General features: G+C 37.6%; 1 protein-coding gene across 1 annotated transcript; it reads left to right on the top strand.

Moving 5' to 3' along the window:
* Positions 1–25,790, top strand: LOC131701862 (uncharacterized). Its single transcript, XM_059002387.1, has 19 exons — positions 1–108; positions 390–455; positions 2,750–3,097; positions 4,603–4,950; positions 5,689–5,778; positions 5,914–6,009; positions 6,218–6,310; positions 6,920–6,994; positions 7,694–7,816; positions 13,062–13,133; positions 15,576–15,653; positions 16,347–16,364; positions 16,550–16,642; positions 21,374–21,457; positions 22,175–22,267; positions 23,417–23,515; positions 23,824–23,843; positions 24,147–24,205; positions 25,147–25,790. The coding sequence occupies exons 2-19, from the start codon at positions 395–397 to the stop codon at positions 25,160–25,162; spliced, it is 1,866 nt and encodes a 621-aa protein (XP_058858370.1). The 5' UTR covers positions 1–108; positions 390–394; the 3' UTR covers positions 25,163–25,790.

Genomic DNA, 25,790 nt, shown 5'->3' with positions numbered 1-25,790 from the left:
CTAAAAGTGAAACCAAATGACATGAAAGTAAAAAAAAAACCTGAGCTGATACCCACTTTTCAACGGCCGCTTTACCGTTATTAGAAAATAGGATTTCTAAGACAAGAGGTGAGTGTTTTATTTTTATTTTTCATTATGCTATACCGTATTTCCCATGCTGGATGAAAAGAAAATGTGCAATCAAGGTTCAGAATATTTTCTTGTTGATATTTTAAAATAGTTTCGTTTTAGGTTGATGTGGAATTAGATTGAGTTCCCTCCCTTTTAAAAAACAAAAAAACAAAACACATTTTAAAAGAGTTTATTTTTTTGGTTGATGTGGAATTAGATCGAGTAACATGTAAAGTGTTAATAACAACGTATCTTAATAACTGCTTTGTTTTCTTCAGGTCCGATGGAGTGGATCAGTCTGTCGGGTTTCCTGCTTGTGTGCTGTGCATGTCGCGGTGCTGCAGGTACAACGCCCTCAACTCCACAGCTCTCCGACATATTTTTAGGACATACTTTCAAAGCGTCTATGATTAACTCCTATTCTGTGAAAGTAGAAACTAGAACCAAAATATTTATATTAATTATAATATTGAGTACATTTAGTCAACTCGACATAACAAGATTTTATCACCTCCAAAGAGGGAATTTCCAGACACGCTCGTCGGGGCTATTTTGATATTTCTGACATAGTGGATTATTACTTTATACCCGGCATGGCGACGCTGTTGTGAGGTTTTATTGGTAAATATAAAGTGATTCTGGTGTTTTGGGATGCCGAGGGGCACACAGCGGTACTGGTTCGGGGCGGGGCGGGAAGGGGTCCAGCGAGTTGGTGAAGGAGAGGATTGAGAGACAATAGAGAGGGAATTAAACTGGAAACAAAATATTGTTTTAATAGAGACTAGTACTAGAGAGCAGGAGAAAGTTCAGAGGAACAACAGGAAGGTCCGTTTATCTGGTGTAAATCGGGAGAATGTTTAACCTAACCGGGTTAAATCATCAGACAGCCTGATTTCTGCCGGAAAAATAGCGACCTCGTTCTTCAAATAAAGCCCAAAACAAGCGGACCCTAGCCACGCCCCATTGCTGGTCACTCTTGCCAATCTTTAACAAGCATAACTAGCGGGTCGTGTGGGGTAGGGAAATTACTTTCCGTTCTGCGATTAGGCCTACTTTTCGTTGATATATGTGTTGAAATATGCGCTATATCTAGCCTAAGACGACTCATGTAATTTTGAAATATGTATTTAGAGACTAACATTAAAGGTAGATGCATTTAAAAGCATCTAAAAGTATACATCCTTTGCCTTTTTCCATACACTACATGCGTAATAGTAATACGAGTACAGTATTAGTAGTACGCGGTAGTCTTTATCAGTATATTGCACCACAGTAACTGAATTACGAATAGCAGTATGGTAAGTTTGATGCATAATCCAATGTATTTAGCATAATAAATATAGTAATGAAACATGGTAACTCAGACACGTACACGTGGTAATGCAGACACGCATATATTGTAGCACTGGATGAAATTGCTATCGGAAAAATAAGGCAGTCTTGACAACAGAGCGCGGTTCAGAATCTGAGCACCCTGCAGCGCGGTTCAGAATCTGAGCACCCTGCAGCGCGGTTCAGAATCTGAGCACCCTGCAGCGCGGTTCAGAATCTGAGCACCCTGCAGCGCGGTTCAGAATCTGAGCACCCTGCAGCGCGGTTCAGAATCTGAGCACCCTGCAGCGCGGTTCAGAATCTGAGCACCCTGCAGCGCGGTTCAGAATCTGAGCACCCTGCAGCGCGGTTCAGAATCTGAGCACCCTGCAGCGCTGTTCAGAATCTGAGCACCCTGCAGCGCGGTTCAGAATCTGAGCACCCTGCAGCACGGTTCAGAAACTGAGCACCCTGCAGCACGGTTCAGAATCTGAGCACCCTGCAGCACAGTTCAGAATCTGAGCACCCTGCAGCGTGGTTCAGAATCTGAGCACCCTGCAGCGCGGTTCAGAATCTGAGCACCCTGCAGTGCTGTTCAGAATCTGAGCACCCTGCAGCGCGGTTCAGAATCTGAGCACCCTGCAGCGCGGTTCAGAATCTGAGCACCCTGCAGCGCGGTTCAGAATCTGAGCACCCTGCAGCGCGGTTCAGAATCTGAGCACCCTGCAGCGCGGTTCAGAATCTGAGCACCCTGCAGCGCGGTTCAGAATCTGAGCACCCTGCAGCGCGGTTCAGAATCTGAGCACCCTGCAGCGCGGTTCAGAATCTGAGCACCCTGCAGCGCGGTTCAGAATCTGAGCACCCTGCAGCGCGGTTCAGAATCTGAGCACCCTGCAGCGCGGTTCAGAATCTGAAAAGTAGACCTGATCTCAACCAGTTGTGTTACATTAAAATGTCTCTTTCACACACACAAAGAAAATGTTGATTTCTTTGATAATTCAGTTTTGTTAGTTGTGGTAATGTAACCTCAGTATTGATAATGTAACAGTATTGAACAGAGTTGATGTACTTATTTTAGAAATGTAACTGCTTTCCTTTTGGAAGCTCGAAGTACCAGTAAAACTCAAATGGGTTTGTATTGAGAGCGTTATATACAAGTTTAAATTGTAGCAAACATTTTAATTTGTGTTTAATTACCCTGTAAGGTATTAAAAAGGTAAGCATCTACTGCAATACGATTATTCATATTTGTTTCTATTTAATAAAACGTTTTTGAAATGTAATCTTGTAAACATCACATTTCATTCCCTTTGGTTGTGTATTTCAGAAGGTCTCACAGTATCGGGCCCCCGTGAGCCTCTTGTTGCCCGGTCTGGGGATGATGTCATTCTGACCTGCTCTGTGGACCCCCCTGTCCCATTGAAGGAGCTGCAGCTGGAGTGGATGCAGGCGAACACCAGTACCCTGATGCATATGTTTGCAGAAGGGGAGGACAGACCTGAAGCTCAGCATAAACGCTACAGGAACCGCACTGAGCTGTTTCATGAAGGGCTGGCGAAAGGAAACTACTCTTTAAAGCTGAATAATGTGACGTCCCAGGACAAGGGAGGCTACAGGTGTATGGTCTATTCAGGCAGCCAATCAGGGGAGGCTTTAGCAGAACTAAGAGAAGTTGGTAAGTAGATCTATTGAGTGTAGAGAGTATTTGGCCTAAGTTTAGCCTAATAAGGAGAGACTGTATCAGCTGTGTAAAGATATCAGGTGTTTGGTATGTAATTAATCTGGCACACTGTCAACTGTCACAATTTGGAAGAGATGTTTAAAATAGCACATCATTATTACATAAGTAATTAAAAAAAAAGTCAAAGAAGTGGAAAGGGTAGTGCCCCTGCAAAGCAGCTGGTGCAGTGGTTTGAACGCTTGCGTAGGAAGAGCGATCTCACTGGCTCACACCCAACCTGCTCCCACAGGCACACAGAGGAAATGGACTGACACACAGTCTTCAACGCTTGCGATATCTGGCATATATATAAGTCATTATAGTTGTGTTCTGATCAAACCATCAGTCACGGTGTTTGCCAGGCACAAGGGGAGTGCCACAGGGCTGTTTTTTGATTTACGTTTCAAAATGGATTCATCCAGAATAAATGATCTTTTTAAAAAATAAGATGCAGTTAGTTATGAAACTAAGCAGTGCAATACGCAGATGCTTTCCCAGTGCAATGGGGGAATGGTTAATGTCATTCTGAGTATTGTGGGTGTACGTACTGATGGCATGCAATGGAGTCACAAGAATCATTTACTTCAATAGGCTCCACTTTTGTTTTGCATGTTCAAACACTGGAAATGGTGACTCAGTTCACGTTAACTTGACTCCTTACCCCGTGAAACAAACTAACAAACAAAAAAAAACAAACTGAAAAAACACTTTGTGCAGTGAGGTTGGGCAATGTCTCTCTTTCCTGACTTGAATCTCGCATGGATTGGTTCTGAATGCAGTACTTTAAACCCACCCCAATTACTGAGAGGCAACAAATTCCTAAATTTCTATTGGAGGATTGCAACAAGCTTGCAAGGATTAAAACTAGATGTTCTTGCTCGCGAGAATTAAAGCTATATAACAGTACTGTAGGGAGGATTTACACGCTCGTGGAATTTAAAACAGAATTGCAAATTATGGCAAAATGTATGACCATAAGGATTTCGTTGTGGAAGACAGCAAAGGATATAAGGTGCAAGTGTGCAAGTCCTGCTGATTTACTATACATGTTGTGACAGAAAAAAACAAAAGTAATTTCATACAGTATATACAAAGTGAAAGCCCCGAAAAAAAACTATTTCTATAACTCAAAAATAGCTAAAAATAAGCACTGAAAATGAAAATGAAAAAGAAGCCCTACATATAATAAACATATTGACCAAGAAATCTGGGTATGTGTGAAACATGGCCAGTTTCATCCAGTGGTATATAGCACGAGGCCCTTCCGAATGGCCCCCAAACCAGTTCATGCTTTCAGAACAAATGTCCTACCCAGTCTTTTTTTGGATGTTGTTTCTTTTTTAATTGTTATTGAACTGTTCAATTAATTATCTTTTCACATATTTCCTGTGATTCCAGATGGATGGAGCATCTTTTGTCTCTCGTCTTTTCACTCAAGTTAATGTCCTGTTTTTTTTCAGAACGTCTTTTTGTAACAGGCACAGATATTGCTGTTTTTGCTTATGCTGGTGAGGATGTCATTCTGAACTGCACAGTGGATACCCACGCCCCTCTGGAGGAGCTAGAGGTGCAGTGGATGAAGGTAGACCCTGATATCTTGGTGCATATATTCTCTGAAGGAGAAGACCGCCCCGAATCTCAGCATCACCGCTTCCAGGACCGCACTGAACTGTTTCACAGTGAGCTGGCCAAAGGAAATTTCTCATTAAAGCTGAAGAGTTTGAGAACTGAGGACAAGGGGAAATTCAAATGCTTCGTCCAAACAAATACTGAATCAGCCGAGGCCTTTGCTGAACTGAAGGAAATGGGTAAGCAACAGCCAGTCATCCACTCTGTCAACACTGCAGACCAGAATACAGGTTTAGAAAGATAACTCCACTCAGACTGCTCTAGAATAGAAAAGATAAACCAGCAGACCATATGTATCACCCTGTTCACCCTCTCCAGTATTCACAATGCTCTGACAATGTTGCACAAATGATCTATACCCATTTCTTAAGTATAATAGGACAATATCATAAGGAAGGTAGTGTTTCTGAAATATGTGTCATAAAATGTGCAAACAATCATTTGTGATCCGATCCTTGTGTTTCCTAATGAACTATTTCTGTACTAGAAATAAGAAGTGGTACAAAGCACATGTAGTGGACACCTGTGATTTCACATTACGATGAACACCCGAGAGAGATGGGATGGTTTTAAATTATAATTAAATATATTATTACACATATACATCGGCTGATTAATATTGGCTTGGATATTCAAAAAAAAAAATGCAATGCCAAAGTGTTTATTTACACTGTTAATCAATTGCATTACTGCTATATGTTTTTATACAGAACTCCAATGATCTAATTATGATAAAACGTTATTTTGTTACCACATTATTTATAGTGGTTTCAGAATCTGGGGATATACTGTATTGAATGGAAGAAAAATGTTTTATGTACAGAAAGTGCGAACATCCCCCAAAACATACTCCCTTGCTGGGAAGAAGATAATCGACTTGCCCCCTTTTGTTTTTACCAGCATATTTTGTTTCATAGGTTTCTCTTCACTTCATATTGGCATCTTAGTAATGACAGCCGTGTCTGTTTCAACAAGCATCCCAGCATTGTGGTTTTTATTGCGTAAATGTAAGTAAACATCTGTTTCATAACCCAATATTGAAGACGTTGATTGGATATACTTACTTAACATTTTAGCTACATTTACAAACCAAGGTTGTTTTATTGTTGTTTATAACTTGCTGTTTCATGTATTAATTGCAGCTAAAAGCAGGCAAGCACAGCTTTGGTATCTTGTGAACTGGTGCATCCCCTGCGTTTTCATGTTTGTTGCATTTGTGCTCTGGGGTGTAATTGAAGGTAAGATTGCTGTGGTAAAGTTTTATAAGGAATGGTACAGTGATTGAAAGTCATTTTAGTCTGATGGTTATTACAAACTGCTGTTACAAACATGTATGAAATCAGTTCTAGTGTGTCTCAGATTTCCATTTTGTATATTGCCTTCTGCAATGTGAACAGCCTTTTGCCCCTATTATTGTACTGCCCCTGATGTAAAATACTGTTACAGGATTTATGCGTGAAGGGATAATGTGTGCAGCTGTGACTCTCTCAAGGATCCTGCTTACGTTATTAATGGCACCTTCTTCACTAAAAATGCCAGGTATGTTCCAATTACAGGTACATTTTAAACATTGGTGTGTTTTGCTGTTTTCTAAAGCATCACTGATTGATTTCATTTAAGTTTTTTATTTTAATTTCTTACTTAAAGAATCTCAATTTAAAACACAGTAGTTGCACTTTGTGTGTCATGCACGCTGTGGAGAATTTCCTCTTGGTTTGGAGCTGCTGAACTTTATGTTTCTGAGCAGGATAAATAAAAGGGTGAACTCCCGGGTTTCAGCCACCATGTAGAGGGTCATTGCAATGTACTTTCATCAGAGTTATCAAGATAATACCTTTGTAAATATGTGCTGTTAATGTGTGAAGTTCCACCCTCACAACCGCAGAGTATACAGTAGGAGAGAACTACAGGGCACTACAAGATGTAATGCTCCTGTACTTAAAACTGTATTGGAATCATTTGCTAGTATGAGTCTGCTACTGACTTCCATGAAGAAAATAAATATATTGGCCTGCAGTAAGATTTTGTTTGTGTATTTAAGGCATCCCATCATATTCACAATCACTGCTCAAGAAGCATTTGGGTCTATTAAAGTCTGATATACGAATGAAGTACTGTAATAGAGTTCTGTCTTGTTTTTCTTTTCAGTTACTCTTCCCAATGCGATCAAGTCTAGAGCTGTTTTCTTCATCCATTTTGTTATTTTAACTGTGATGTTTTCACGTAAGTAAATTCAGGGCTGTCTTGAGGAAGCCTGAGCAAGGTGGGATTTCTGGATTTTAAAAAAAATAAATAAATAAGAATGACCAGATGAAATAAAACCACATTTTTAAAGGATCATGTTACCATTTAAAATGTCAGTTTCGGTTTTAACCAGACTATGACTTATATAAACAACTACAATATAGTAGGATCCTAACATTATTATTATTTTCACTGAGATACCAAAATATTTCCGAACAGTCCACGAGGATTCAGTAAATCAGTAACGTGCATGTATGTCCACAAACTCAAAAAGTAGCAAGATCTTCAAAGAACATGGTTTTATTTCAAAACAAAACTCAGTCGGCCCTTTTAAGTACAGGTCAACAGAGATACCGTTATAGCCAGGCACACACACACTAAGCTATTCTGCAACACACCAGTGTTTGCCCTGTCTTATCATTGAGTGTTATCACAAGGTGATTCCTAAGGCAAGGATAACCCATTTAAAGGGTATTCATGAATATTGACTTCCTACAAAACTTTATCAACACTAGAATGTTTATTAGTGTGTGTTTTTAAAAAAAAAATTGGGTTTGACCCCATTAGTTTAGCTTTTATAAATAAGGAAATGTAATTCCAAAACATTGTACAATGTTAGTCTTAAGATTTGTTGATTTGTATTGTATTATTAATTATATATTTTACTTTTATTGATAGGATTTCTCAATGATTTATTAAGAACCAATTCAACAGATACAAATTTGAGCATTTGTGTAGCATTCAGTGCTTTCACATGCGTCGTGGAACTGCTGTTGTGTTTTGCTAAAGGATGGTTTCAAGGTATGTTGTGTTTTTTTTACTTTTATTGAAATTATTGTAAGATGAACATACTTTGTTAAACAAAGTGAAAATAATCTAATTGAATAAACAGAAGTCCCTGCATGGAATGGGAACAGGAATGGAATTGAAAGGAGGAGTGACCAGATGAGACTCAAACTCTGAGCCCTTGTGGTGTCAGATACGATGCAGTTGATGGATCTGAGCATGTCCTGGTTTTGCTGGGACTTATTTGATGTGTAGACTGTGATAAATAAGGCAGAGTCCAATAAGTCACAGTGATGTCACATTTGCGACCATTGTATTTTTAATTCATATCCAGTGAATGCATTTTTATATATAAAAACAACAGTGCGAAATTTATTATTATTATTATATATTTCTTAGCAGACGCCCTTATCCAGGGCGACTTACAATCGTAAGCAAATACATTTCAAGAATCACAGTACAAGTAATAATACAATTAAGAGCAAGTTAAATACAATGACTTTGGTTCAAGCAAGTACAAGTGTGACAAAATACAATTCAATAATACAGCAGATAACAATGTCAGTGATAGTTACATCAGGATATGATTAAATACAAAATACTACAGATTAAACACTTGACAGATTACAGTACTCTGAAGTACAGGATTAAATGCAGTAAAATAGGGGGCAGATAAGAGCAAGTAAAGCGCATTTAAGGAAGGGTGATAAGTGTCCCAGGGGAAAAACAGAGGAGTTCTACAGGTGCTGTTTGAAGAGGTGAGTCTTAAGGAGGCGCCGGAAGGTGGTCAGGGACTGGGCAGTCCTGACATCTGTAGGAAGGTCATTCCACCACTGTGGAGCGAGGGTGGAGAAGGAGCGGGCTCTGGAGGCAGGGGAGCGTAGAGGAGGTAGAGCCAGTCTTCTAGTGCAGGTGGAGCGGAGAGGTCGAGTGGGGGTGTAGGGAGAGATGAGGGTCTGGAGGTAGCTGGGTGCAGTCTGGTCAAGGCATCTGTAGGCTAGTACAAGAGTCTTGAACTGGATGCGAGCGGTGATTGGTAGCCAGTGGAGTGAGCGGAGTAGTGGAGTTGCATGGGAGAAGCGAGGCAGAGAGAACACCAGGCGGGCAGCGGAGTTCTGGATGAGCTGGAGCGGACGGGTGGCGGACGCAGGGAGGCCAGCCAGGAGGGAGTTGCAGTAGTCTAGGCGGGAGAGTACCAAGGCCTGGACCAGGAGCTGGGTAGCGTAGTTGGTGAGGAAGGGTTGGATTCTTCGGATGTTGCTCAGGAAGAATCGGCAAGTGCGTGCCAGAGTGGAGATGTGCTGGGAATAAGAGAGGCAGGGGTCCAGGGTGACTCCGAGGTTCTTAGCGGAGGAAGAGGGAGAGAGTGTGGTAGATTCCAGAGGAACAGAGATAGAGAGATCAGAGGAGGGGGAGGAGGAGGGGAAGAAAAGGAGGTCAGATTTAGAGAGGGTGAGTTTGAGGTGATGCGAGTGCATCCAGGAGGAAATAGCAGACAGACAGGTAGAGATACAGGAGGGGATGGTGGAGTCAGAGGTGGGGAAGGAGAGGAAAATCTGAGCATCATCAGCATAGAAATGGTATGAGAAACCATAGGATGCGATGAGGGGGCCCAGGGAGCGGGTGTATAGAGAGAACAGGAGAGGACCCAAGACTGACCCTTGGGGGACTCCTGTTAAGAGAGGGCGAGGTGTGGAGGTTGCTCCACGCCAGGTTACCTGGTAAGTGCGGTTGGAGAGGTAGGAGGAGAACCCTGCCAGAGCAGTGCCAGAGATCCCCAGGTCAGCGAGAGATGATAGTAGAATAGAGTGATCAACAGTGTCAAAGGCAGCAGAGAGGTCGAGGAGAATTAGGACAGAGGAGAGAGGCAGCTCGGGCACACTTTAGTGACCAGTAACACTTGAAACCCTTCTTGTTTATAGTAATGCCTTTGTATTTTTGTTCATGAAATCATCAAGATCTAATATAATATAATGTAATAACAATCTGCAAGCTTGGTTTCGACAGTATTGTAAACTATCCCATTCGCATTCCTTTACCTTTTACAAAGATTCTTATTTTTAAAAAGTTTTGTCTCACCAAGATTCATAGCCACATGCCTCGATCATGAAGACAAATCAAACATGCTTATTCTAGGACAAACACCAGGACACTTTACATCATTGATAATGAACGTGGTCTCACCTTCATCTCCTGAGAGCATTTAGCCACTGACAAATGTTTAATTTGATTATAATACGCTATTGAATTAATTGCTGCATTTGTATTTTGCTAGACAATTTGATTAGAATTAGGTTTCATAAATGTAACAAATTGATTTTATTTACAAAATAACTAGTTTTAAAAAAATAAATAAATCATAGCAATAGTAGACACCACAGAAATATGGGAATAGTTGTGCTCCATACCAATCAGTGTTTATCACTTTTTATTTAATTGTTCCATATCCTTCCCATATCCAGTCTGGCTAAATAGTCTTTTATTTTATATAGCCTACATTATCTTAAGACATAAGAAAAGTGGATCTCTACAACATGTCTCAGTACTGTAATTGCATTACAAATTATAAATAAATGCATAATAATACAGTCCAAGCACATTTACAGGTATTTCTTATTTTTTAAAGTTACTGTTCATGTTAATTTTGTTAAAATATTTAACCAGACATGTTAAAATGAAAACAAAACTAATTTTCAAGAGCGTTCTGTGCGATGCAACATCCATCAGTTTGGTGAGATGCAACATTCATCTGACTAATGCATCTCGTTAACAGCAGTAATTAACTAATTTTCAGCAGCTAAGATGGCACAGGTCATGAAGGTGAGACCGGTTTGATTATTGATGTAAAGTGCAGTCTGTCGTTGGTCTTTTAGAGAGAAGCATGTAGATATTTCAATGATGTAATAAAAATAGAACCAAGACAGGATTAGAAACCAAAATACATGAAGGACTTGTGTATAAGAGGCTTCTTATTATTTGTAAAGCCTAGCAATATTATCTTTAACATGAATTTATAATGTGTGTATTTTGCCATGATGGGCAGGATTTTCAAAAAACAGTGTTATTGTATCGAACTCGTGGTATAGTAACGAGAGCTTTAGTAGCACATGATTTTCAAATGAAATGTGTTAATAAAATCAATCCGTTAATGCTTTCAAATTGAGTCGATGAGGTCGTTAATGAGCAGCAGCCACGTGGAGATAAAAAATAATGGCAATATCTATGTTGTGTATAATTTGTAAACTTCATTTAAAATTGTGCATTTTGTCATGCAGAATGTACATTTATTTAGAAAACTTCACATATAAAATGCTGGTTTGATTTTTTTTTCTTATGGTGACATCTACTTTTGTATGTATTTTAGCATGTGCGATTGTAGGCTATAAATACATACATTTCAAGTGCCATTTGTGTTTGTAGTTGATAGCTATATTATACCTGCATACCATGTATGTAACACTTAATTATACATTTATTAAGCTTTTAAAATTACGGTAGAACTCCTTAACCCAGTACACAATTTGTTTATAGTTAATTGTTTGGTGAATTCCTCTAATTGTGCATTTTCTGTGGTAGGCTACTGTTTGCTCGCCTCCGTGATAAATAAACTCAACACAATTAGAAGTGCATAGCCACCGAACACTTACAGTATATGCGTAGTGATTCAAGTGAAAAAGACAACCAATTCTTCACAAAAATAATTTATTTTAACAAATTATTTCCATTATTCTTTTTTTTTTTATTTTAGCTTTTCTATTCACATACTTTTTAGAAAACCAAAAAAACACAAACAAAATCTCACAAAATCTCAACGTGTTTTGACAAAGAGTCTTAATCATGAGTAGACTTAATTTGATACAGAGGAACACCCCTTTTTTATATACAAACATGTGAAGGTGAAAGTGTACACTGTACATACAGTGTGGGGGGAGTCTGACAACATTACAAATACGTCTAGGCAAAATCCATGTCAATGATCTCAATCACATTAGGTATTCCATTGGTTTGTATACATTCATGTCCATGGTGATATCTTGTGAAAACAAGCCCTGACAGCCCCATATTGCATTTTGTAACTATTAGACGAAATGTTTACAGAATACTTAACACCTGCTATTAGGACCATGCTGCATAATGTGTTTATTATTAATAGTGTTATAATTAAATTATACCAAATCACGCTTTATTTACAACTGAGGGAAAACATAATACATGCTTTTGCTGAGTTTGTAAGCATTTGGGCGACACAGTATTCCCTTTGTTGTAAATGAAAGTGTGATTTGGTATAATTTAATGATAACGCTATTAATAATAAATGAATCACAATTATAACAGCAGTTTTTAAGAACTGTGTATATATATATATATATATATATATATATATATATATATATATATATATATATATATATATATATATATATATATATATATATACAGTCCAGCAAGAACTGGGTGCATTTTAAGGCTCTTTCCAAACACTTTCCAATGACATGTCACTCAGAGATACAGTACAATGCTTTTTGGCTATTAAAGAATTTGTTCAAATTTTTTTTTTTTTTTTTTATAAATAAAATAAAGTTTTAAATTAACATATCTGTTCCAGACGGTTTTAAAGAGGCTATAAACAGTGTAAAACATACATATCAAACTGTATTAGATTCAGAGCTAGTGAACACACTACAGAGGGTCCTAATAATCTTGCACTGTGCTCTTTCATGTTCTGAACAGTCTGTTGTTTTTGACTGTGTTCTGGGTTAGACAAGTACACAGTATTGCACATCATGGGCTACATTTTTAAAGATGACTATAATTAGTTTTTTTAGACATAGGTCAGGCTCGATTTTCAAAGTAACGAAGGGGTGTAGATGTTTTAAGATGAGCACAGGTGTCTAAATCCCCAGTACGGATACATTGGATTTACACGTCAGAAAGTCAGTGTAATTTTAATCATACGTCCGTCTAGCAGAATATAATTTTATAATGGAAGTGTTGAATTCTGTCTACATTTCATACATTTAGAGGTTTGCACCTGTTAATTGTTACCCAGGTAATGGGAAAGTGCTCTTCCAGGACTGATAAAGGGATGCAAATCATTGTGCCAATGAACTGAGAAGGGAGTGTGCATGGAGACACACAATGCCTACGTTTTCACTAGGAAAATAAAAAAATTAAAAAGGAATAAAGACTATCAGGAAAAATGACCTCTTTTGACACTACTTTTAATTTCAGTAAGTAATACTTCATTTTTTTCTTTCAGGGTTAGATTTTTGGCTTATACTTTCTACTGCAATGTTCCTCATATTGAATACTTTGCGTGACAAATATCTGGGTAAGTGTTAAAGTTAACCTGTTATTTCTGCCGTGTTAATCTCATATATAATCTTGTATCTGTGTGTCCCTGTACTATATATAAAAAGCTGATGTAAGAACTTGTAGGGATGTGGAAATCGGTAAGCCGTGTAAGCAGAATGCAACTATTTCCTGGGTTTTCATGTTAAAAAAATTGTTATTTTATGACACAACACTGTCAAAAAATAGAAATTTCACGAGTAAACATAATATTTATTAAAGCAGAAACAATAGCATTGTCACATTCAAAACTTTTTCCGATCTTTGATGAAGTTAAAGACATTTTAAATAAATTTTACAGCTCTGTTCAATCAATTATCTGAAGCACACTAAACCGGCTTCCAGGTTCATTTTGCTCTGTTTTAGAATGATTTTCTTAACCAGTTCAGGTAGCACCATGTGTTTGTTTTTGTTTTTTTAACCACTGGTATTGTGACAGGAGTGTGAACTGCAGTTTATTGTATAATTTTATAATTTGTTACCCAAATGCCTTTTTTTTTTTTTTTTTGGATCCATGATGTATTTATTTCATATACTTATGTATAGGGGTCTACCTAAATCGTGAAGTGCATTGCACTTAGACAAAAACAAAAAAGTCCTGAGACAAATAACATTTGTCTCCCCTCCATTCTCAGCCACTGAGAGGTGCTGGGGTCCCTCAGCCAGAACTCATACCTCCCCATCCCTCTCTGGAGAGGTGGCCCTTCCATTCCCCTCTGGACAGGACCTTCTCTTCTGTAGTGCCGCACCTCGGTGAAGTGCAGGCACCACAAACTTTCCTCTATGTTCTTTCACAAAAAAAAAGAATCCTTTCTTCAAAAAAAACTATTACTGAAAAAAAATCTATCTCCAATTGCTGCAATTGCAATTTGTGCTTGCTTAAAAAAAAGAACAGCATCAAAATAAGTTAAACTACATACAGCATATGCTGAAGTTCAGCGGCTGTTTAAAGGAATTTTAAATATCTTTTCAATAGTATTTGAGAGAATAGTTTATGCTAATACCTTGCAGGGAAGCACAGAAACTTCTTTCTGACATTTGTGTCCAGTGCCCCTCGATGGTTAAGAACATAAGAACGTTTACAAACGAGAGGAGGCCCCCATTCAGCCCATCTTGCTTGTTTGGTTGTTAGTAGCTTATTGATCCCAGAATCTCATCAAGCAGCTTCTTGAAGGATCCCAGGGTGTCAGCTTCAACAACATTACTGGGGAGTTGGTTCCAGACTCCCACAATTCTCTGTGTAAAAAAGTGCCTCCTATTTTCTGTTCTGAATGCCCCTTTATCTAATCTCCATTTGTGACCCCTGGTCTTTGTTTCTTTTTTCATGTCAAAAAAGTCCCCTGGGTCGACATTGTCTATACCTTTTAGGATTTTGAATGTTTGAATCAGATCACCGCGTAGTCTTTGTTCAAGACTGAATAGATTCAATTATTTTATTCAATTGATCTTGTTGTAACAGTGGTCAATCTTAATACCACCGCCATTCAGATCAATAGAACAGCTATTCCCTGCAGTTTTAAATGTTTTTACTGGAAGAAATGCACTATAGAAACTGATTTGAATGGTTTTAGTGGTTGCAGAATTAAGTTCTGACACCACTTGAATACACTCCACTGTCTTTACTGTTTGTACACAACTGCATTTTATGATTCTCTCAATAAAGTTACATTACAGGCCATGTCCAGAATTTAGAAATACTAAAATAAACCTAATAAATTAAATAACAAACGAGTAGAAGTCTTTCTCAATGTCTTCAATGTTGAAAAATGTTGAAGAAATTAACCAATTCGCAGCCACTTAAACCCCTGGACATATTAACAGCACAAAGTCTTTTTCACATATCAATGCTTTTACCATGTTTACAAACCATTTAATCTGAAATGGTGTTCCTCTTACATTTTGCCCCCAGTGATGCTTTGTCACATAAACTCCTGTTTGTCTTTGTAATGATTCTGTACGTGTGTGTGTGTTTTAATAATATGCCTCTGTGTGTTATGTCTCTCAGACCATTTTTCATTTTTATTGTTTCTCATGTGCATTACATTGGTATGATTTCAATCGAGCAAGAGTAATGCTTAGATACTTTTATTAGTGGAAATTTCCCTAGAGAGAAGTTCCGGGAATTTAGGTCAATTTGATTTTTCAAGTGCTGAGAAGTAACTAGCTATCAACCCACTTGTATTTACACCACACCCCTTCCCAGTCATTTTCAGGGAGTTTCAGGAAATCGACTCCGTTGCAGGGGAGTAGTTTATCAACTTGCTCCCAAGCTCCTATTTTCTCGAAACAGCAGCAATGAGAAACGTGCCACTTTTATAATCAGTCCTTCAATTGTAGTGAAGTCTCTTAAGAGACAAGTGCTTTTAATGTGAACTGTGATGTTACAATTATTATTTTAATTTGTATTTAAATTTGTTTTCAGATTATGTGGTTGGAGTGTCTGTGGCTGCTGGTGCTGCGCTATTCCTGCCTCCGATATTCATATTGTGTTCAGGCAAATGTAAGTTACATGTTTCAGGAACCAGATTAACTTGTCATAAAGTAGCCGACTGGTTTGAGTTGTTTACTCGCACGCGCATTCTTTTAACTACATTGTTTCACAGATTTTACAAGTTTCCTCCCTTTATTAATTAGAAAGTTTCTCAGATTTTAGTATTTTTTTCAGATTTGAAAGTTTGATCTAAAAAGTAGAACCTGCCTGTCTGGTTATTTTTTCTTGTTTTAAAAGCTAGTTTTGAGTTTCGTATTAGCAGGTAATTCACAAAGGTGTTTTTTTTTCCCCTATAAATGATGCTAATTACAAGTTTGTTTTATACCCTTGTTTTAATGTCATGTGGGCGTTACCTCAAGAAAAGAGAGAGAAACATTGCCTCTAAATGTCCTAATTAAAGTATCAATTATAATATCTAAATAATAAAATATGTATTTTTAAAATATATAAACCACACATTAAAACAAATCTTTTTTTTTATATAAAATATGAGAATAACATGCAAAATAATGTTTTTACAAACTTCTACTCATTGTCACATTCTCAAAACTACAAAACAAAACCACTCCATCATGCTAGGATTCAGAATGATGTACAGTCTACATTAAAGGTGTGTTTTTATAAAAATGGATCGAGTAAAACAGTGATGAACAATAAAGCGACATTTAAAAGATGACTGATTATTTGCTTATTATTTTTTAGGTCCTTGTTTAAAGAAAGGTGAGTACAGTACTTCTCTCCAAAGCCTATACTGAATCACAAACAGCAGTTACGTCCTACATTTGCCACCACTTTTATGATTCTAAGGTCATGACTAGCAGAGTATCCCACAGATTTAGAAAACACAAGACCAGTGAAAGTGCAACAAACATTGATGTATAATGTATGTTTTTCTTTTCTTTCAGTTACAATCCCCATTATAACTGGTATATCTTTCTGTATACTTCCTCTCATACTGGTTTTCTCTTTTGTGCTGGAGTTTATAAAGCAAGATAAAGGTGCGTAATTCAACATCCAATCAGTTATATCTGAGTGTGACAAGATAGCACTGTGGGCCCAGATGTTAGCAGCAGGAATGAGACTCAGTCAATGTGTTTAAATGGCCAGTAATATTCCACTAGTATTCAGAATACTGAATAATCTGAATATATATTACACCATGTAAACAGCATATTGGGAATATGAAGAAGAATATCCCACCTTTGCATATTCTGAATATTGGAGGTGGCGTATTCCACTATTATGCAGAATATAAAGCCATGTAAACAGCATATTCTGAATATGACGCTTAACCCACACAACAGACACGCAATAACATACTCACATAGCAGTAAACATGTCAACACATCCCATTACTTGTGGAAGATTTTTTTCAAAATTAAAAGCAATGCAGACAGCTTCTTCATTAGTAGGCACTCTCATTAGCTCTTTCAAATTATGTTTGACAAATCCTTTACAGAAAAGGTAAACCATTTTTTTGACCATGCATTTGGTTAATCTGTACTCGCAGCAGCTGCAAAGTTTGTACAGCACCATAGCAAGTCGCATCAGCAAAGGGATGGGATCACAGACACATTCAGGAGATGGGCTAAACACAGCCCAAAGGCTCAAACAACCACCTACCTCACTTATAGACTGGACATCAGCCTTCCTCAACAAACAAAGGCTGTCTAGATCTTTTTATACAGGTGACCTCTCCCCAGTTAGCATCAATTACCTAACTGGGAAATGGCCACACCTGTGATTGCTGGCAGGGACAGATTTAACCCCATCCCTGCCAATGTTACATTCTCCCACACACACTATTTACAGCAGCAGGGCTCTGCCTGCCACACTGAGCAATACGTTATATTTACATATCTAAGAAAATGAAACCTTGTCATTTCTTTGAAGATCCATTTAGAGAGCATTTTTGTTTGTAATTGAATTTGAGGTTTGAGGTTTCAGTCACTACCATTACACTCCAATCAGCAAAATACACAGCTGCAGTTTATTCATTGAACATATTACCTGAAACAAGCAATTCAGCCCTGTAGTACATAGTTTGAATATTAATCAGCCAAAATGGGTCAATTATATCATAAAGAACAGAGTGTCCATGTCTTAGCGGCAGTTGACTTAAATCTATCTTTTTACTGTAGGGTCTTCATTATATATGTAGGTAGTATAATGCTGTATATTAGGTAACATATTGTTTCTATACTAAAGGGGGAGTTGGACGGTCAGAAAAACAAAGTCTTTTTTTATACTTTCAGGGGTAGATGTACTAAAGTGTTGCGGCTGTCGCAATAGTTGCAAACCACATGCAAATGAGTCGAAAGTCTCGGGTGAAATGTACTAAACATGCGCAATGCTGTTAGCGACTTTTTAGGGAATGCTTTGCACAGTAGTATTTCTTTGCAGTTCAACCTGAGATGAATATGTAATTATGGGCGTTCCTGCATAAATTTGCAAAAAGGGGGAGGAGATAGTGCAAATGGAGGTTCACAAATATTATAATGAGATATACTAAAGCTGAAGGCAATTGCGACACTTACAATTGCATCAATTTGTTAAGAACTTTTGAAAGCATGTTTTAAACAGTCGCAGTTGTTGCTGGCATTTCAATTTTCAATTTCAATTTAAAATAATCTTTTATTCGCATTGTACACCAATGTGTACAGTGCAGCAGCATGATTTATTTTGTGTTACCGGATGGCTAAAGTGAAAAGAAAGTGCGCTAGGTATTCATTTGATTTTACTACTGTACTGTATACTGTATAGGCCTACTGTACAGATTTATATTTTTACATAATGTAATGTGTAGCTTACCCAAAACACATTAGTGTTATTTCAGCGCAACGATTTATATTTAAAATACATCGAGAACTATAAACGTATGTGTGTGCGATTTTATTGTATTGTTTTTAAACCCGACACCTCCTTATGTCGGACAAACATGTCCGGTTTAGCGAGGGGCTACTGTATGGTTATGAAAAGCTTTTTGGGGGTGAAGATGGGGGCCACACAAAAGAATCCGATGGGATTAAACTGCCTTTAATTTTGTTTTATATATATATATATATATATATATATATATATATATATATATGTGTGTATGTATATATGTATATATATATATATATATATATATATACAGACGTGCTCAAATGTGTTGGTACCCCTACACAAAAAACGAAGAATGCACAATTTTCTCTGAAATAACTTGAAACTGACAAAAATAATTGGCATCCACCATTGTTTATTCCATATTTAATAGAAATCAGACTTTGCTTTTGATTTTTTATTCAACATAATATTGTAAATAATAAAACAAATGAAAATGGCATGGACAAAAATGATGGGACCGCTAACCTAATATTTTGTTGCACAACCTTTAGAGGCAATCACTGCAATCAAACGTTTTCTGTAGCTCTCAATGAGACTTCTGCACCTGTTAACAGGTAGTTTGGCCCACTCTTCTTGATCAAACTGCTCCAGCTGTCTCAGGTTTGATGGGTGCCTTCTCCAGACTGCAAGTTTCAGCTCTTTCCATAGATGTTCGATAGGATTCAGATCAGGACTCATAGAAGGCCACTTCAGAATAGTCCAATGTTTTGTTCTTATCCATTCTTGGGTGCTTTTAGCTGTGTGTTTTGGGTCATTATCCTGTTGGAGGACCCATGACCTGCGACTGAGACAGAGCTTTCTGACACTGGGCAGTACGTTTCGCTCCAGAATGCCTTGATAGTCTTGAGATTTCATTGTGCCCTGCACAGATTCAAGACACCCTGTGCCAGGCGCAGCAAAGCAGCCCCAAAACATAACCGAGCCTCCTCCATGTTTCACTGTAGGTATGGTGTTCTTTTCTTTGAAAGCTTCATTTTTTTGTCTGTGAACATAGAGCTGATGTGACTTGCCAAAAAGCTCCAGTTTTGACTCATCTGTCCAAAGGACATTCTCCCAGAAGGATTGTGGCTTGTCAATATGCATTTTAGCAAATTCCAGTCTGGCTTTTTTATGTTTTTCTTTCAAAAGTGGAGTCCTCCTGGGTCTTCTTCCATGGAGCCCACTTTCGCTCAAAAAGCGACGGATGGTGCGATCAGAAACTGACGTACCTTCACCTTGGAGTTCAGCTTGTATCTCTTTGGCAGTTGTCCTTGGTTCTTTTTCTACCATTCGCACTATCCTTCTGTTCAATCTGGGGTCGATTTTCCTCTTGCGGCCGCGCCCAGGGAGGTTGGCTACAGTTCCATGGACCTTAAACTTCTTAATAATATTTGCAACTGTTGTCACAGGAACATCAAGCTGCTTGGAGATGGTCTTGTAGCCTTTACCTTTACCATGCTTGTCTATTATTTTCTTTCTGATCTCCTCAGACAACTCTCTCCTTTGCTGTCTCTGGTCCATGTTCAGTGTGGTGCACACAATGATACCAAACAGCACAGTGACTACTTTTCTCCATTTAAATAGGCTGAATGACTGATTACAAGATTGGAGACATGTGTGATACTAATTAAAGAAACTAATTAGTTTGAAATATCACTATAATCCAATTATTTATTATCTTTTCTAAGGGGTACCAACAGATGTGTCCAGGCCATTTTAGAATATCTTTGTAGAATAAGCAATAATTCATCTCTTTTCACAGCTTCTTTGCTTTATTCTATGACATACCAAAGGCATGCAAGTATACATGATAAAATAGCTTTAAATTTCATCACTTTTCAGGAGGAATGAAGCATTATTTCAATGAGCTGTAAGGGTACCAACAAATTTGAGCACGTCTATATATATGTATATATATATATATATATATATATATATATATATATATATATATGCAGGCTGTGTGGTCCAGTGGTTAAAGAAAAGGGCTTGTAACCAGAAGGTCCCTGGTTCAAATCCACTTCAGCCACTGACTCATTGTGTGACCCTGAGCAAGTCACTTCACCTCCTTGTGCTCCGTCTTTCAGGTGAGACGTAGTTGTAAGTGACTCTGCAGCTGATGCATAATTCACACACCCTAGTCTCTGTAAGTCGCCTTGGATAAAGGCGTCTGCAAAATAAACAAATAATAATAAAATAATATATATATATATACTGTATATATATATATATATATATATATATATATATATATATATATATATATATATATATCAGTATTAAAATAGGTACAATGAAGACGGAACAGAATGCATTGTACAGATGTCGTTTAAATTTAACAAAAACAATGTTATTTAGATTCTTGCACCCTTGCATGTACAGACGTTCTCCTTCGGGCACTCTCTGCTGCAGCAAACCACAACTCAACTACAGCTACATGTTTGAACAATGTCGCGCGACTCTCGCAATGTATAATGCTAGAGACCTTGCTAAGAAGACGCAGCAAATATTTCAATTAATATATTGCGCTCTCTTTATTAACATATTTTTTCTTAGTACATACGACAAAATGTGCACGTTGCTAAGTGTCGCAACGAAAATGCAAATTGCGGTATGTTTGCGCAGCGACTGGACCATCTTAGTACATCTACCCCTTAGTTTGCAGAGCACACAAAAGCAATGTGGTATAGACCTGAGAGTTGCTCTTGGTTTAACACTTTTTGCCTTTTACTGTATTTCATAAAAATTGGGCATGTAAATAATATAAACTTTTTAAAGAAATTCTCTACCGGTCTGTAATTTGCTCCTGAGATATGCTTTGCTTAGCACAGTAATGCATTAATAATGACATGTCATTACAGCACTTCCTGGGCTGATTTGTGAAGGGATTTTTCTCTACAGTCTAGCAGCAATAGCTTTTTTTGAGCAGCGAGACAATGTTCGAGGTATGCTCAACTTTTTTGTCATTTTGTACACTTCATATTAAATGTGAATGTTGTTTCATGTAATGGTAAAACTAGTAGCACAGTATTTTCACAGATGAAGGGTTCTGGTCCCTGTAAGGTATGCAGGTCCCTAGTACGTGGATTTTGAAACTGCAGTCAGGTTTAGGAATGCCAGTGTTTTCATGGTGATCACTGCAAATAATGTTTTTTAAATATGTAAAGTACGCAAGCCACTAAACTCTACTATTGCCATAACACTAGACTATCTAGATTTTCAAAACTATAGCTAGTTTCTCTTTACTCCAAATTGTTCTTAGCAATTCTATTACTTGTTTGATAACTTAATTGTGTGTGTTTTTTCTTTCTGATAAAATCATGCTAATGGCAATTTGGACTGACTTGCTTTGAGAATCCAACACTATTGAGCACACTTTATCAGCTGAAGCCAGTGGCTCTCAAGATTCAGTGGTTGTGGTGTGCTTACTGGTGGCCAGACGATTATCACTGCCTCATTGAGGTCAACACAATAGAACAGAATGCTAGCCTAAATCAGGATGAGAGCCATTGTAGGGTTTAAGATAGAGGGTTACTGGGGGTAAGGCCAGACAAAACCATCCTGGTGGTCTCATTTCAGAAACACTGAACTACATCTGAAGTACAATTAAACACATAAAACATGACATATAACTTGCAATATGTCTCATTGTTTTGTTTCAGTTACACTTCACATGATCGTGTATATGTTTGGGACTACAGTTTTAACTGTGGTAAACGCAGTTGCACTGATAACAGAGCTGATGCTACAGGCAGGTGAGTAAAACATGAACTGCTAGAAATCCTAGTTACCACATGCGTGACAGATATTGAGTTACCACATGAGTGACAGATATTGAATACATCTTTGTCAACATCCTTGTTTCAGTGTTACTGATGTTCCTTTAAAATGAGAACAAAATGGGAAATTACGGCCACATGGATTCGGCCCCTTTTTCAGACTTTTTTTTTATTTTTTACCTGGAACAACTCCCTCATGATTCACTGTACAAAATAAAATTGATTTTACAGGTGTCTGGGTTCCAAAGAGTATACGTTCTACCCTATAGTGTTCTGAAAATTCACAGCAATTCTGATATATAGGTGAAGCAGTCATCTGGCGATTGTGCCTGGAGAGCGGTCTGTGCTGCTTGTGATCTTTGCTTAGCTTGTCGTATCAGTGAAGGACAGCGTTTCTGCATTGTTTAGAAGTATAAATGCTCCTGTAAACATAAACAGTCATCACAATACTCATACTTTGACAGTTTTTGTTTATTACCGCGGCTGCATTTTATTAACAGCAATAGCGGCTGGTTGAATACGTGTTCGGTGTTTGATACATTTCTTACTTGCAATAGAAAAACAAAGGAAAACACAAAAGTCAGAAAGTGCAAAGCGACAGAAAGTTATACAGAGTCCCTTTGGGTCATTCTTAGTTAGTAATTCTAGTTTTATCTTGGGGTTAATGTTTTTGATACTGTAAACATTTTAAATGGCACACATAATTATGCTGAGGTGGGAAGTAAATAGTAACATGATAAACATTTACAGTGCAGACTATTTTGTATTATTTGTAATGACTTTTCCCAATAGGAAGCGAATACGAGTCTTTCCAAAGATTTCTAAATACTACCTTTTAATTCTTTGCATCCAAAGACATGTAATTAAGTTTTAAGAATGAAGCCTACTGTTTGGTTTTCTGTCTCAGCAGTTTGTCAGTCCCAGACTGTTGTGAAAAATGTATATATTAAATAAACGGGAGAAAAAATAAATGTGTTAACCAGATTATTCTGCCTTTTATTGCAACTGTGGAACCATTCAGTGAGCAGAAATTGTAAGGGATACTTGAGCTGAACCCTCCTGACAGAAGGGGTACAGTTTCAAAAAAAGATTGAAAAACCCTGCTGTGTATATATATCATTTCAGAGAATGGCTACAGAAGAGTGAAGGATCTTCGTTTAATTGTCTTGCCCTTTGAGTGCCTATTTTTAATGGGATGGCTCGGTTTACAGACCTACGGATGCTGTAAGTAGCTTCAGTTACAGTATGTGGGTCCATTTCTTAGAGGATACTTTATCTTGATTTAGTTTGAGAGGATTGTATTTGCGTGCCAATTCATTTAATGAGAACAGTTAGAGCTCTCATCTCTTGTGTTCCAAATAAACTCAAGTGAAAACCTGGCTCTTGAGGAATAACAACATGTAATATGTAATAAAATAAACTTTTTCGGTTAGTGTTTTGTTTTTTAATTCTAATTGTTATTTGATTTCATTTAAATTGCAATTTATTCTGCCACTTAAAAATAATTACTGACTTGTATTGTGTTCATTTAGGCTTGGAAGAAGAAAATCAGGTAAACACGTTTAATAATTTTACATTTTTTTCCTATTAATAATGTTTGATGTCTACTGTTTCTTTGAATATAGACAAAGGCTTTAAAGAGCCTCTAGTCAGTGTACAATAGCATCATTTTCTTAGTTTTACAGGATTCAGTGACCAGAGAGCGAGGGAACTTTGGTAATCATATTCACCATTATTATTTTTGATGTCTTGGTGCTAAATGTTAGATGTAGGTTTTTTTTTTATTGGTAACTCAAAAATAATGTCCATAAATTCTCAAAGAGCCTGCTGAAAATAATAATCTGTTTATTAACAGGAACCGAACCTCAGTATTGCTCAGGAATTACATCCATTGTCAGGGACTAAAGGATCGAGGTAAATTATATTACACATTTATACTGCAAATTGTACACCACATTGGATGAACATCTTACAAGACACCTTCCAGTACCTTATGGAGTCTGTGCCGTGTTCTGTCAAAGCTGTGATCGGGGCAAACAATAGCCCAACCCCATATTATGTACATGTCCTAATAAAGTGGCCAGATAGTGTGTATCATATAGAGTAGGGCTTCTCAAACTCGGTCCTGCAGACCCCCTGTGTCTGCTGGTTTTCATCCCAACTGAGCTCTCAATTACTGAACCATACCCTTAATTGAACTGATCATTTGCTTATATGTACCTTTTTACTTATTTTCAGAAGTAAAACAGTTGCAGATTTGAAGTTAGCTAGAAGATTCTATTTATTAAGAAAAAGTTCTAGAAGTATGTTAACAATTATTAACCAGGAATAGTAGTTTAGGTGGTCCAGTGGTTAAAGTCCAGGGCTTGTAACCAGAAGGTCACCGTTTCAAATCCCACCTCTGCCACTGACTGACTCCCTGTGTGACCCGGAGCAAGTCGCTTAACCTCCTTGTCCTCCGTCCTGCGGATGAGATGTTAAATCAGTGTCCTATTGTAAGTGACTCTGCATATAATGCACAGTTCACAGCCTGCCTCTGTAAAGCGCTTTGTGATGGTGGTCCACTATGAAAGGCACTATATAAAAATAAAGATATTATTATAACAATACCATTTTAATGACACAGTACTGGTGTTTGCTTCATGTAATGTTATAATATAAATAAAAAATCTTGCTACAGCTTATCTAATACTGTTTATAACACCCAATGCTGACTGGTTAGATCCGTAAACCAAGGTGTTATAAACGTAGCTTTGGTTATGATCTTCCTGTGAAGTCCAATGTGTTCTAGATACAATACTGTCAACGATCTCTGTAGAGAGAGTTGTATTTAAGTGTCTGCCTGTATTGTATAGGGTGCAGCAGAGATGAATACTGGAACATGAACCTGTTGAAAGAAAGATGAAGATTTGTAAACAACAGGTAGTCACACTAATGGAAGAGCTCAACGAAACCTACCAACTGTGGAAAAGGAGCTTCATACCATTCCTGGATGCTTCCTCTCCTGAGTTGACATGTCTGTTGCACCTCACGAGACCTGATTCAAATAACAGAGCCTGCAGGACACAGAAAGAGGTGCTCTTAACTGCACTGCAGAGCATACATGGTTGACTGTTCATTGTTTGCTTATTTATTTCCTTAATTTCCTAGTGGCTGATTGTTCTCAGGTGTTCTTTTTCATGTGTTTTGTTTTGAGGATGTGCCATTGATTAATAGAATGTTTAATAATAATAGTAATAATAATAATAAGCTTTGAACCAAGCAAAAGCTTGAATATTGTGTTGGCTATCATCATCATCATCATCAGCTGTACAAACAGAGATAACAGACACTCAGCAGGATGAGGCCGACTCGTTTCTTTGTTAGTTTACCAGAGGCTTGTAGTTCATTTTTCTTGTGTCATGTTGTTTTGTGCATTTGCTTTTTAAAGAATGTGCCATATGGTGTATAGGAGGAGGCGCACAGATAGTGTAAACCATGACATAAATATGCTGTCGTA

Source organism: Acipenser ruthenus, chromosome 27 (assembly GCF_902713425.1).
Source record: "Acipenser ruthenus chromosome 27, fAciRut3.2 maternal haplotype, whole genome shotgun sequence".
Classification (NCBI taxonomy): Eukaryota; Metazoa; Chordata; class Actinopteri; order Acipenseriformes; family Acipenseridae; genus Acipenser; species Acipenser ruthenus.
This window is presented reverse-complemented; position numbering and strand designations above follow the sequence as displayed.